Genomic DNA, 14,654 nt, shown 5'->3' with positions numbered 1-14,654 from the left:
CTCCCAATCCATAATTACCTATGAACTAGCCCCACATCTTAACCTTTGTCTGGAAACCAGACAAATCTTTTTCAAAATTTCAAGAGTTCCCTTTTTAAACTTCTTTCATCCCAGCTTTATTTTCTCCAACAACTGTCCTTAGGCCTTATTCAGATCTCCTTAGAAAAGTAGAATCCATTGTGCTTATTTGTATTGAGGACTTTATTAGTATACCTAATAAGTTTTAAGACCATAAGGCATATCAGCTTGTTGAGTAATTTGTCCATAGCAACTGTGGGCTGTAGCCCAAAAAATGTTTTCTCTTTTTCTCCTTTTAGGAGCAAACCCCAGGGGCTTTCCAAGAGGACATTCCACTTGGAAGTCCTGTCCCCAGTCTACTCAAGTCAGTAAACAACACCTAAAAAGAGCACAACCTTTTTATTTTTTCAGAGATACAATGTTCAGTTTGGATGATGAGAATAAGCTAGCTAGCTCTACCATTTATTCCAGTGAATTCCAATGAAGGAAGAGGCTAAATAGGATCTAGACTCTTTTGGTCTGTTAATATCTAGCTTATCAAACCCACAGCCTGTACTTCTGGAGCAGGCCTCCCCAGTAAGGCCAAACGTGGTAACTGTTGAAGATGGAAAATAGGGACGATTCAACACATACATGCAGTCCGGTCTGCTGTTGCTGCCTCCATACGCTCTCTAAAATTCCGTGTTTGGTTCGAGCTAGGAGCGGTACCACAGTGCTGGTCCATCTTTGCTCCACCGTTCCTCTGATTCTGCTTCGCTGCTTTCGAGGGAGAACAGGTTCAGATCTTCTGGAAGCTGGTGGAGGCCATTCCCTTGGCAGCTTGCTGGGCTAACCAGTACTTGTATCTTTTGGTTTTGGGCCTCTCAAAGTTCACCACGGACATAGGCACCCTCACAGTGTCCAGTCCATTTACCTGCCCACAGAACAATAGGAATGCTTAGGTCAGGGGGCAAATAAGGCCAACACGACCCAATCCCAGCTTTCGACCCAGTCAGAAAAAGGAGACCGTATGTCAAACACTCACCGTCACCTCGCACCAGTACTCACCCCTCTGGGTGATGGGCTCTTCGGGCAACTTTAATGCATGTGGGGCAACCACAACGCCAAGCTGCAAAAAAAAATCACAACCAAAAGGAGCTCTTTTTACATGGCTGCCACACTGGGCAATCTGAAGAGGACTCGAGACTTCCCTGTACAGGGATGAGTAAAACTGGGGAGTTTACCCTGGCTGATCCCACGGAAAGGCACAAACCTCCATAAAGAGTGGCAGAGAAACTCAGTCCTGATTTCTCAGGGAGGTGGTTTCACAAAGAGAAACAGGGTTTGAGATCAAAATCACTTCATCCACATAAGTAAAAATTCTCCAGTGTCACAATTCCCTAGCTCTTCCTATCTAGAGAAAATAAATGTTCCCATCTTCTATCAGTTTTCAATTTCTTTGTGACCATCCTTAGTCATTTCCCTTCCACGCCTCTGCAAACCAATCCAGAACACTTTCCCTAAGATGGACAGCCACGTGTAAATTGATGAAGTTAGAACACACTCTCACACCATACACAAAATTAAACTCAAAATGGTGTAAAGACTTACACACAAGACATAACACCACAAAACTAGAAGAGAACACAGCAAAATATTCTGGCATACATTGTACCAATGATTTCCTGGGTTAGTCTCCAAGGCAACAGAAATAAAAGCAAAAGCAAGCAATGGGACCTAACCAAACTGACAAGCTTTTGCACAGCAAAGGAAACCATGAAACAAAAAGACAACCTGCAGACTGGGAGAAAGTATTTGCAAATGATGCCACTGACAAGGGCTTAATTTCCAAAATATACTAACAACTCATATACAACTCAACAACAAAAAAATCAACCCAACTGGACTTCCCTGGTGGTCCCGTGGTTAAGAATCTTGTCTGCCAATGCAGGGGACATGAGCTGAATCCCTGAAGATTTCACATGCTGTGGGGCGACTAAGCCCATGCATCCTAGGGCCCGCGCTCTGAAAAGAGAGGCCACCACAGTGAGAAGCCTGTGCGCTGCAACTAGAGAGCAGCTCCTGTGCACAGCAATGAAGACCAAGTGCAGCTAGAAATAAAGAAAAACTGAAAGAAAAGAAGCCAACCCCATCAAAAAATGGGCAGATGACCTAAACAGACATTTCTCCAAAGAAGACACACACTAGCCAACAGACACGGGAAAAGATGCTCATCACTGCTAATGATTCAGTTCAGCTCAGTCGTGTCCGACTCTTTGTGACCCCATGAATCGCAGCACGCCAGGCCTCCCTGTCCACTGAAATGCAAATCAAAAGTAAATGAGGTACCATCTCACACCATTAAAAAGTCTAAATAGACCTCCCAAGTAGTCCAGTGGTGAAGAATTCACCTGCCAATGCACGGGACGTGGGTTCAATGCCCTGGTCCAAGAAGATCTCACATGCCGAGGGGCAACTGAGCTTGCAACCTGCAACCCCAGAGGCCACACACCACAACCACTGAAGCCCATGCTCTGCAATAGGAGAAGTCACTGCAAGGAGAAGCCCGTGTACTGCAAGTATAGAGAAGCCCCAACTCACAACTAGAAAAAGCCCACATGAAGCAATGAAGGCAGTGTATCCAGAAGTGAAACAGAAGTCTACAGATAACAAATGCTGGAGAGGGTGTGGAGGAAAGGGAATCCTCTTACACTACTGGTGAGAATGTAAACTGGTGCAGCCAGTATGGAAAACAATATGGAGCTTCCTCAAAAAAAAAAAGAATCGCCATATGATCCAGCAATACCATTCCTAGGTATGCGCTTAGTCGCTCAGTTGTGCTGGACTCTGCGACCCCAGGAACTGCAGCCCACCAGGCTCCTCTGTCCATGGGGATTGTCCAGGCAAGAATACTGGAGTGGGTTGCCATGCCCTCCTCCAGGGGATCTTTGCAACTCAGGGTTCAAACCCAGGCCTCCTGCATTGCAGGCGAATTCTTTACTGTCTGAGACACCAGGGAAGCCCACTCCTGGGTTTATATCTGGACAAAACTACAATTCAAAAAGATACATGTGGGACTTCCCTTGTGATCCAGTGGTTAAGAATCCACCTGCCAATGCAGGGGGCATGGGTTTGATCCCTGGTCCGGGAAGATCCCACATGTTGCAGAGCAACCAAGCCCCTGTGCCACAGCTACTGAAGCCCCCACACCTAGAGCCCATGCTCTGCAACAAGAGGAGCCACCACAATGAGAAGCCTGCACACCACAACAGAGCCCATGCTCGCTGCGACCAGAGAAAGCCTGCGTGAAGCAGCAAAGGCCCATCGCAGTCGAGACACGGAAACAGCCTAAATGTCCATCAGCACATGAATGGGTAAAGAAATTGTGGTCCATATACACAACGGAACACGACTCACCCACAAAACGGAATGAAACCGTGCCATCTGCAGCAACAGGGATGGACCCAGAGATGACCATACTAAGTGAACTAAGTCAGAAAGACAAAGACCGTATGCTGTCACTTACATGTGGAATCTAAAATGTGACACGAATGATCTATGAAACAGAAACAGATCCACAAACGTAGAGAACAGACTTGTGACTGCCCAGGAGGAGGGCGCATCGATTTACGTATGGCTGTCCAACTTAGGGAAAGCATTCCTGGCTGGCTTGCACTGTGGGAGGGAAATGACTTGTGGTTGCCAGACTGGGGAGGGATGGATTGAGAGTCTGGGATTAGCAGACTATATATTGCAACTATACAGGATGGATAAACAGCAAGGTCCCACTGTACACAACAGGGCACTATATTCAGTATCCAGTATATTCAGAATAGAATATGAAAAAGGGCACATATATATAAAACGATCATTTTGCTGCACAGTAGAAATATGTTTTAAATCAATTAAAAAAAAAAAGCTTTCCCTAACTTCAGCTGGATGATCACACCCTTTCCTAACAGAGGGATCAATCCTAGAGTAGCTGCTGCTTCCCAGGGGTAGCTTCCATCTTAGGGCTACAGTGGTGTTTGGGAGTACTCACATTTCTGAGAAAGTGGCGGGCAACTATTTCAGGGTTTAGCTCCCATTTGACGTTGTTCTTCATTCCTACCTCCAGGTGGCAACTCCTCAGAAATTTCACTGTCTGAGAGGAATTATAAACAGAGGGTAGGTTAGAGCTGGAATCAAGGAGAGGAAACATGTTAGGAAAAGGCCAAGAGGCATGAAGTCTGAGAGTTCAGGCAAAGCACGATTCCTGCCTCGTAGCCAAGGGAGGTGAGATGATGAATAGGAAAGATAAAAATTCCTATCGTCTCATGACTGACATCATGGAAAGATGTTTCAGCAATGCTCTGGAGGGGAATGCTGCCTGTACTTGGCTCTCCCTAAGCAAGGAGACACAGGCCATGTCAAAGTTAGGCTCATCGACTGTTCATCTCAGGATGGCAAGACTTTCATAGACTGTTTTAACCCAATATTCTGGACCTTCAATCCTACCACTACACCATTAATGATTCCTCCTTGCTTACAGAATGAGGTATATTAAAAAAAAAAAAAAAAAAAAGAATGAGGTATAAATTCATCAGCTGAGGATTAAAGATGTTTTATAAATCATGCCCACCCCACTTTTCAGTCATATATTTCCTAATATACTATTCAAGTCCTCTGCTTTAACTAGGCTGGTCTACTTTCTATTTTAAAACATGCTTTAACTGAGCTATCACTTCACACCTGACATAATGGCGATCATCAAAAGAATACAAGTAACAAATGCTGGCAAGGATGTGGAGAAAAGGGAATCCTTGTACACTGTTGGTGGGAATTTAAATTTGTGCAGCCACTGTGGAAAACAGTACAGCAGTTTCTCAAAAAACTAAAAATATTAGAACTACCATATTATCCAGAAATTCCACTCCTGGGTATATATATCCAACCCCCTCCAAAACACTAATTCAAAAAGATACATGCACCCCAATGTTCATAGCCATGTTATGGACACAACCTAAGTGTCTATTATGAATGGATAAAGATATGGTATACGCAACACACACACACACACATATAGACACAATGGAACACTATGCAGCCATTTAAAAGAACAAAATTTTGCCATTTGCGGCAACAAGGATGGACTTGGAGGCCATTATGCTAGGTGAAATAAGTCAGAGAAAGAAAAATACTGTGATATCACTTATATATGTGGAATCTAAAAAACACAAATCAGTGAATATAACGAGACAAAAACCGATGCACAGGTATAGAGTGTAAGACAGGTTACAAGGATGTACTGTACAGCCTGGGGAATATAGCCAGTATTTTGTAATAACTATAAATGCAGTGTAACCTTAAAACATGCCTTAATTATCTATTCAGACTTTGTCTCCCTTAACACCTTGCCTACCTTCCTGGTCTATCCAAAGCCTATTAATCCCACAAGGCCTAATTCAATCCCATCTGAAAAAAACCCCTCCTCAATCACCCTAATCCATTTTAGTCCATGTCACTCATGATTTATTGTCTTGAGTTTATGTATCACTTTCTCTTGTGTCTGTGTTCTTTCCAGCTTGTCTGTAAACACCCCTGAAGGCAGAGTCTTCATCTCACATTTTTCCAAGGGTTCCCCCCCAGGTTGGGGCCTCCCTCAATAAGCCAGAGCACTTGACCCAACATGTCAGGATCTCCTAGGAGATCTTAATATTAGTATCAGTTACAGCAGCCACAGTACTTCCCCCTGCCCCTACCTTGTGCCTGAAATTAGGAGACTTCAAGGAAATCAAGAAGCCTTTTAGGGAGAGGTTGGTGACTTCTGTATGTGACCCATAAATAAAGATTTTCTGTTTCTACTCACCGCCTCACCTGCCTTGGTCTGGATCTTGTCTAGTTTTCCTTCTTGTCTCAGCTAGAAAAGAAAGTTACAGATTGAAAAGAGAAAAGAGTCCATAGTAACTAACAACAAATTCTTACTATACTGGGCATAGTCTGGGCTTCTGAATTCCTGTTCTTCTAGTCCCTACCTCATTTTCAAATTAAATATTAAAGGGAAAGAAGCTGTTAGAAGTAATGTTCAGGTTTTACTATCTCTTGAGTCCCTCTGCTTTCTTTTTGGGCTCACCAATTTCTCCTCTTCAAACAGCTTCTTGTTTTCAGGAGATGCATACACAGCCAGTCCTTCAGGAAGTAGTCGATTACGGCCCACAGACTTTTTCACTGAGACCAGGTCACCTCGGACTCCAAGTTCTGCCAACAGAGAACAGAGGCACAGGATCAGAATTATCTAGCAGTCCCTAAAGAGGAGATGATCAAAGAAAAAGAGACCTCTTATTCTCTCACAGTGCTTATTCCTCCCAGAAGAAATATTAGTATTCACTAGGAATAGCACGATTTCGAATTCATTTCTTTAGGGTCTGATTGAGAAACTCAATATTCCATGTACAAAGTGAAGCACTGTCCCATCACAGAGATTTCAGTATGTGGTGCCTACTGTCAGGCCTTTCTCCCCACACACTGTTAAAGATGCCGTGCTAAGTGGCTTCAGCCCTGTCCAACTCTTTGCGACCATGTGCACTGTAGCCCGCCAGGCTCCTCTCTCCATGGGGAGAATACTGGAGTGGGTTGCCGTGTCCTTCTCCAGGCGATCTTCCTGATCCAGGGATCAAACCAGTGTCTCTTAAGTCTCCTGCATTGCCATGCGGGTTCCTTACCACTAGCGCCACCCGGGAAGCCCACGCATAGGGAAACAGTCAAAATGAGGCCTTCCAAGACTCTGGAACATAAAATTAGATGATGCTGCATTCATATTCTAATTTTCTATGTAGGAAATCAATGTCACAATCACAGTACTTTTTACCCGCTTCTTCTCAGTAGTGAAAGGGCAGAAAAAAGTTGATGCCGAACAGAACCAGCCTGAGAGAAGTACCTCTCCCCGGGCCTTACCGTCCACCGACTGGGTGAGGATGAGCTCCAGGTTTTCTTTGGGCCTGTGTTTCGTATCTTCCACGAGCTTGTAGACGCGGTGTCGCCGGTGCAGGCGCGGTTTCCGGCCTTCTCCCGCTAGCGGCACCTTCCACCAGCGCTCTACAATGACTGTGCCCTGGAGGCCGGGGGAGCGAGGGTGAGCCTCCTCCACTGGCCGCCGGCACCTCAAGGAGAGCCCACCACCCTTGATTTGGGGCCCACCCGGTCTCAGCGCGCTTCTTAAAACAAGCCTCGGCCATAACTAGCTCCACCAGAGGCAAGGAGCCCCAGGACTCAGACCCAGCCCTCACCCGACTGTGAGACAGGCTGAAGTCGCGCTCCGAGCCGGGGGTGCTCCCTGAAAGTCGCGGCCGGAGGAGCTCCCGGACCCCTCCTCGCAGCAGCCGCTCAGTGAGCACCCGCAGCTGAACTCCCCGCGGGACCGCAAAAGCAGCCGCCGCCATGTTCTCGGGCGCGGAGGAACGTCCGCAAGGCGCAGGCGGCAGGAAAGGCCCCCGCGGGCTGCCCGCGGCGCGCCTGAGCCGGCGCGGCTCTGTGCGCGCTGAGCTTCCAGGAAAGCCTGGCACGGATTGAGCTGCGATTTGGGTGTCTGGAGACCAGAGATCTGGCTGGGATGGGTGCTCCACGATTCAGCATTTCCGCCACTCCCTTTTCCCAGTTTCTTCTCGGGGGAGGGACACCCATAGCCATTGACCGATAGTGGAATGACTGTTAGGTGCACTGACACCGGGAGACACCCGCTCCCTCCCTTGGCTTCACTTGTCTTTATTAGTCTCTATTACTGGGGGCTTTTTATTTAGCTCCAGTCGCTCTCTGAGGTCGCTTCCAGTTCTGACGTTCTGTGATAGCTGGATGCTGAGAGGAGAGGGTACCGCTCTCCCTTTTCCTTACTTCAAATCTATCTAAAAGTGGTGGAAGGATGGAATCCTTTGGAAAACTGCCAACCTCAGGATCGTCTCTTAATCGTTACACTATTTAGTCCTCCTATCCTGGAATAAGATACTATCTTCCTTCAGGATTACTGCAATAGTCTCCTAACAAATATTTAAATAAGTGTAAATCACGAGGGAGACAGTTCCCTCTGTGGAGGGTCTCAGTACTGGGGAGTAAACCATATAAATGGAATGAATAGGGCCTGTTTGGCAAAAGATTTATGGAAAGATGCTCTGAGCATCATGTTGCTGCTGCTAAGTCGCTTCAGTCGTGTCCAATTCTGTGCGACCCCATAGACGGCAGCCCACCAGGCTCCCCCGTCCCTGGGATTCTCCAGGCAAGAACACTGGAGTGGGTTGCCATTTCCTCCTCCAATGCATGAAAGTGAAAAGTGAAAGTGAAGTCGCTCAGTCGAGTTTGACTCTTAGCGACCCCATGGACTGCAGCCTACCAGGCTCCTCCGTCCATAGCAGGAGGAGCATTTTCATTTCCTCCATCCGTTTTCTAGGCAAGAGTACTGGAGTGGGTTGCCATTGCCTTCTCCGAGCATCATGTTATTCGACCTATAAACAGCCTTTAGCCAGCAGTCCCTCGTAATTACACTTTCTTTAGGTAGCTTCCAGGACACCCGATTTATTTTTCTCCTTCTGGTCTCAACATGCTCCCAGAAACAAGCGGGGAGCTTCACTCATTTTCTTCAGTCTCCTTTGCTGATTTCTCCTTTATTCTTTCTCTCTTAGAGTGCCCCCAGGGCTCAGTCTTTGGATCTTTTCTGAATGCCAATCTTTACTCATAATGCCAATGACATCAAATTTCTGTCTTCACCCTAGACTTCTAAACTCCACACATGACTATCCTGCTGCTTACTTCATCTTCCCCTTATACAACTGTGGACAATGCAAAGTTAACACGCTCCAAACTAAACCCATCTCTATCCTCTGCCCCATACTGCCACACCGGCAGCCTTTCTTCTCTGTCGATGGTAACTCCCTTCTTTCAGTTCTTGGACTCACCTTCTTTCCTATTTCAGGAAATCCTGTGGGTGCTACCTTTATACTATTTCCAGAATCCGACCATATCCCATCACTCCAGCTCTCCACCATGGTATAAGATACTATCTTTCTCCAGGATTACTGCAATAGTCTCCTAACAAATAATCCTTTAGAGCTCTACAGTTTATTTGCAATACACCAGTCAGAATCTTTTGAAAAACATGTCAGATCATGTCTCATCTGTCCAAAACTTGCAAAGACTTCCCCCTTTAGTCAAAGAAAAAGGCCATACAATGGTCTACGAGGCCCTGTGTGACCCGGTCCCATTAGCTGTCTTCTTCTACTCCCCCTATAGCTTACAGAGCTTACCAGGTAGCAGTAGTGGTAAAGAACCTGCCTGCCAGTGCAGGAGATATAAGAGATGGGGGTTCAATCCCTGGGTTGGGAAAATCCCCTGGAAGAGGAAATGGCAACCCCCAGTATTCTTGCCTGGACAATCCCGTGGACTGGAGGCTGTCAGGCTATGTCAGGGGGTCGCAAAGGGTCAGACAGGACCGAAGCAACTTAGCACGTAGCTTGTAACCCACAGTGGACTTGAAAACATTTGACCCGTTCTCCTTAGGGATTTGCACTAGCTGTTGCTTTCACACAGAAGCTTGTTATCCTCAGATGTTGGCTTGGCCTAACTCCCTCACCCTCTTTGAGTCTTTAAATGTCACCCTTTCAATGAGAGCTCCTTAGAGCACCCTTTTATTACTGCCACTGTCCCACCCCTTCACCCTTCTGAGCCTTCTTTCATCTTCTAACACGTGAAATAGTTCTCTTGTGTTTAGTGTTTAGGTTTGTTCTTTCAGTGTTCGAAGCTCCATGGGGCAGGGATATTTGGTTTGTTTACTGGTGTATCCCAAGCTCACAGTAGGCCCCCAATAAGTATTTGTAAATAGATGAATGAAGAACGTGCAGAGGTCTCAGACTGGTGGCGCCAGCTCCAAATTTTGCACACAATGTTGATTTTTTTAATCAATAATTTTTATTTTTTGTTAGTAGTAAAATTTCTCAAATTAAAAAAAAAATCTTTTTGAGAAACTTACCACAAAAATCTCTTTCCAGTTTCTGTTGAAAATTGTATGATCTGGTCTGCATTCCTGCATGAAAACTTGGAGCTGAGCTGTGTCCCTACACACCGCACCCCAACCCCCCAGCTTTTTTTTAAGAGTGTGTGAGCTTTTCATTTTGCTATAGTCCCACCCAGCAGCTCCACTAATTTCCCCTAGCTGTCCAGGCTCTTGGAGACACTGAGTTTGCAGTTCCTACCCCATAAGGCACTGAGAAAGTTCAACAACATGTAGAACCACTGGGTTATTAAAGGTAGGGATAATAAAAATATTGAACTGAATAGGGAACCAACCAATCAAGTCAGATACTGGATCAGGGCCTTAGAAGCCTCCTGCAGTATCAGACCCCAATCTGTTACTGAAGCGTGGGTTTGCCACACGCACACGCCAGAGGGGAGCCCATGTTCCGTGAGCACAAGTGGTCAGCCAGGGCTGTTTATCAACCACACAGAAACAAAAAGTATTTTAATTTCTGGTCAGCCATGAAGTCCATACTAGTTGAACAAGAGCTCTGGGGGCTACCTAAGGGGGTAGATGGGGTAGGGAGCACAGAGAGGAGCCCTGAAGTGACTGAAAGGCTGGCCCTTTGCCCATGTCACAGTGCTCACCGTGTCACAATGGGACCAGGGGCCTGAACCCCTGCCACCAGCCCCTGAACCTCACTTTGCCGCGGGGAGGCACTGAACTAAGAAACTGCCTTGTTACAGGTCACGCCCCTCTTTCTACTCCCTTTCTTATATCAAGAGGGGAAAAACACGGAACTACCTCTACCCGTTCTGGTCACCATACGCCTATTACCTTTACTGTTACAAGTACCGGATCACCCTCCGGGAGAAGATGCTGCCTTGCTGTAAAAGGTACTTGTTTTAATCTCTACCTGTAGTTGTTTAACTGTAAAGAAAAATAAAAGAATTTGAAAGGACTCCCTAAGTGGCAAAAGATAATAGCAAAGTAGGGTGGAAGGCTGGCATGGAACTTTGTAAACCTTTCTATCTGGCTGGCCTGGGGAAATGGAAATAGATAGGCTGGTTCACAGAAGATACAGAAGACAGTGCCAGACCTGGCCCCGTGTACCTGGAAGGTAAGTCTCTCCTCATCTCAGACTCAGAGATCAACTATTTGGGGCCTCTTTTCCCTCATCAGTATCACCACTTATAAGGAAGAGGAGGACTTGACACTCCGGCCCCGTTGCTGTCTTCAGTGCTCCTGAGTCCCTAGTAGGTCTTCAGGGTGCCAGACACACCGAGCAGGGTGATCAAGACCAGCTTAAAGAATTATATTCGGTAAGTGGACTGGGAGCTGGTGCTGGGACATGGCAGCCCATTGCTTGCTGTAATGTGGTATCTTGCAAAGGGACATGAACTAGTTGGAAAATAAATCATAGAAAGCTAGCTCATGTGACCTCCTGTGTAAAAGTGACTTGCTTTATAGGCAAGGATTCTGGTCCAGAGAACTTAAGGCAGGGTCCTAGGGCTGGTGTTGAAAAGCAGGATGGGAAAAGAAGAACTGAAAACAAAGACAGACTATATTAAGACATAAAGCTGTATTCTGGGACATAAAGCTGTTTAGATGCTAAGTTTTGGGTCCAGAATCTGGAACTCCTGCACTCGCCTTTGTATCATCATGCCTAGGTATGAGCTATCCATTTTTAGATAAGAAGTGCCAGAATTTAGAGAAAACTTATATGATGGAAAAAAGTAGAAGAGTAATATTAGTGAGACAGTAAACAGATGACACAGCTTTGTTTAAAGAATAAGCTGTTTGATGTAAATACAAGTTTCTGAACCATTAGTGCACCCCTCACTGGAGTCAGCAAATTTTTGTCAAGGAAAACTCCATGATAGGGACAGAGTTAGGTCCTAGAACTAAGAGATATTGAGTAAGGCCTGGCTCCACTTCACCTAGGCTCTCCATCAGCCCCCTCCTTGCTTCCACAGACACACCTAAACAGGTCTGAGATCTGATTTGAGGGTTAGGTGAGCACAGAAACAGGAGACTCTCAGTTTTACTCCTTTTCTAGGCTGGGAACCTGACGGTGCTGTCTACTGACCCCCTGCTTCACAAGGACCCGGTGCAGTTAGACTTCCACTTCCGCCTCACCCCCCAGACCTCTGCCCACTGGCACGGCCTTCTGTGTGACCACAGGCTCTTCCTGGACATCCCGTATCGGGCCTTGGATCAAGGCAACTGGGAAAGGTAACTGAGTCTGGATGGGGGGAATGGAGGTGAAGGGAAGAGGTAGGGGTTCACTCTGATGTCACAATCAGGTAATGGGAATGCTAGCCAGTGAGGGCTTATTCAGGGGCTGGATACATTCAAATCATTGAACCAGCCAAATCACTGAACCAGCTCCTGGTGAGCTGAGCCAGGATCTGGATTCAAGGGATAACAGCCTATAGGAGGTTGCTAAACTGATTCAGAATCACAAGGTGGAATCCATAAATAGTTGAAAGGAAGTGATCTCCAGCTGTTTGTCTTTATGGAGTGGCCCCCTTTCCCCAAGCCCCTTCCACGGTAGGGGTATGAGGCCACAGTGTATAAACCCTTAGCTTCAGAGAAAAATCCATCAAAACTAGTTTGGAACTTTCACTTCCTTGGGTCAGGAAACAATGAGCAATAAAATACCTTCTGTTGCAAATAGGCACCTTTCTCAATTTTGAGTTTGTGAAACATGCCTTAACCATTTTCCTTCTGGTCCCTAGTCTGACCGCAGCACTGCAGTATGTGGAGGAGAAGACCAATGTGGATTCCGTGTTTGTAAACATCCAAAACAACCGGAATGACAGAGGTGGGGAATCTGCTCTCTCCTTCCTGGCCCTTTGTGCTGAAGCAGCTGACAGCAATTTCCCCTTTATAGGAGACCTTCCTCCCCTCATTCTAAAGGGCATGTTCAGGCAGTTCAGGGATTCAACACCCATCCCCTTCTCCCCACCAAGGAAATTAAGGCACCTAGTATTCTGTTCATTCAAGTCATAACTGAACTGTCAGAAAGGCCCTGCACACAGATTTCAGAAGCTAAACTGAAGAAGCACTGGTGAAATTACACAGAAGCCATTCAAGGGTTGTGGCTGGTAGGATAGAAAGAGTCTCAAATGTATTAAGCACCCATAATGTGAAAGGGTCAGGTGTAAGGCCAGGAATATATTTAACCAGATGTGAGGTGCACATTACAGAAATGCTTGCTCCCTCAGGGAGCTTATACTCTGTTGGATATGAGAGACAAGCAAGAGTTTATTATACCATCACTGTGTTAGGCACTTTGTAAACATCTCATTTAAATTCTGTGATCCTCATTTTACAAACATGTAGAACACTGAAGCCAGGTTACAGTCCAGCTCTGTTTGACTCCAAAGCACATCATCCCTGTGCCTGCACCACACTGCTCCCTGCCCAGTCATTCCCCAGTGGAAGAAGCCAAATCTAGGGGAATGGTTGCATGGAGCCTCAGAGTATTCTAATGTTGTTCTCTTTTCACAGGTGCTCTGCTACGTGCCTTCAGCTACATGGGCTTTGAGGTGGTCAGACCAGACCACCCAGCCCTTCCTCCCTGGGACAATGTCATCTTTATGGTGTATCCCCTTGAAAGGGATGTTGGCCACCTGCCCAGTGAACCTCCCTGAACATGCTTATTCCTACTCTGTGAGGGGCTGGGAGCCTTGTTAAGTGAGAACCAAGCTTCCAGGATGTGACAAAACACCTTCCGTCTAGGAGTAAAGGGTAGTGCAATCCTCTTGTGTTTACTATTTCTTTGCAGGGGGAGTGGGGGAGAGGGCTGGCTGGAGTGAAAAATGAGCCTTACAGAGCTGAATTCACTGAGGGACAGACAGACATTTGATGACTGAAAAGCTCAAAGGGGTCTGAGCAAGACAGGGAAAGGACCCAGGGATTTTAAGCTTTTGCCTTCCCCCATCCCAAAACTATTCCCTTGTTTATTTTAACCATCTGAGCACCGGCCAGGAGCAGGAACCAAGCACCGGGGAATTCAGAAAGACTTAAGCTTTACTGGGATATTTTTATCCATATACTTCGGTTCAAACTGGAGACCAGTGAAGGAAATGAGAGAAGGTACATGGTTCCTGTGGCACTAGTTTAAGGGCAGGAACATTCCAGGAGGCTGCAGAAGTAGTGCTGTTAAGAATAGGGAACTCATTAGAATGGGTTAAAAGGTCTTAAAAGCCATGTTAAAGGAAAAGGCTTTCATACACAGTAACAAACTGTAGCTAAGAATGAGATACCACTCATTTTTCATAGAAGTCCTGTGAACAGTTTATATCAGGAGACCTCTTTTTAGAGTAAAGGCTGATAAACAACAAGGTCCTACTGTATGGCACAGGGAATTATACTCAATATCCTGGGATAAACCATAATGAAAAATAATACAAAAATAAAGTCACTTTGCTGTACTTTGCAGTGTTGATTGTCACAACACTGTAAATCAACTGTACTTTGATTAAATAAAATTAAAAGAAGAGAGTAAAGGCTGAGGAAACTGGGGACTAACTGGCCCCATGATCCTGTCGTAGAGTAGCTCCAATTCCAGGGCCGAGCTGGCTTCAGTGAGCAAGTGCAGCCAAGGTCTGAAATATCAAATCAACAGCATGCTTTCATTGATTCTTGTGGGACTGCCCAAGCTACCCAGAGA

The 14,654-nt window shown here is 46.0% G+C and overlaps 2 protein-coding genes across 3 annotated transcripts; one reads left to right on the top strand and one right to left on the bottom strand.

Annotated features, from left to right (window-relative positions):
• Positions 1–401: 401 nt before the first annotated feature.
• On the bottom strand, positions 402–7,510 carry MRPL9 (mitochondrial ribosomal protein L9). 2 transcript variants are annotated; one of them, XM_027533419.1, is made up of 7 exons: positions 7,263–7,510; positions 6,931–7,087; positions 6,110–6,234; positions 5,846–5,896; positions 4,040–4,141; positions 1,043–1,126; positions 402–931 (listed from the first exon to the last, which is right to left on the bottom strand). In XM_027533419.1, exons 1-7 carry the CDS (start codon positions 7,413–7,415, stop codon positions 797–799), a joined length of 807 nt encoding a protein of 268 aa, XP_027389220.1. In that variant the 5' UTR covers positions 7,416–7,510; the 3' UTR covers positions 402–796. The 2 variants fall into 2 exon arrangements, with proteins under 2 accessions (XP_027389220.1, XP_027389230.1); XM_027533429.1 differs by having other exon boundaries at positions 1,066–1,126.
• Positions 7,414–13,743, top strand: OAZ3 (ornithine decarboxylase antizyme 3). Its single transcript, XM_027526165.1, is given in 7 exon segments — positions 7,414–7,506; positions 10,703–10,869; positions 11,156–11,219; positions 11,221–11,295; positions 12,033–12,208; positions 12,715–12,800; positions 13,490–13,743. Coding segments are annotated over 7 exon segments (804 nt in total). The 3' UTR covers positions 13,633–13,743.
• Positions 13,744–14,654: the final 911 nt, after the last annotated feature.

Source organism: Bos indicus x Bos taurus, chromosome 3 (assembly GCF_003369695.1).
Source record: "Bos indicus x Bos taurus breed Angus x Brahman F1 hybrid chromosome 3, Bos_hybrid_MaternalHap_v2.0, whole genome shotgun sequence".
NCBI lineage: Eukaryota > Metazoa > Chordata > Mammalia > Artiodactyla > Bovidae > Bos > Bos indicus x Bos taurus.
This window is presented reverse-complemented; position numbering and strand designations above follow the sequence as displayed.

Coding starts and splice junctions, on each gene's coding strand:
- MRPL9 (XM_027533419.1), bottom strand. CDS start 7,415: ATGGCGGCGGCTGCTTTTGCGGTCCCGCGGGGAGTTCAGCTGCGGGTG. Junction 6,235..6,930: donor CCTCACCCAGTCGGTGGACG/GTAAGGCCCGGG, acceptor CTCTGTTGGCAG/AACTTGGAGTCCGAGGTGAC. Junction 5,897..6,109: donor TGTTTGAAGAGGAGAAATTG/GTGAGCCCAAAA, acceptor TTTCTTTTCTAG/CTGAGACAAGAAGGAAAACT.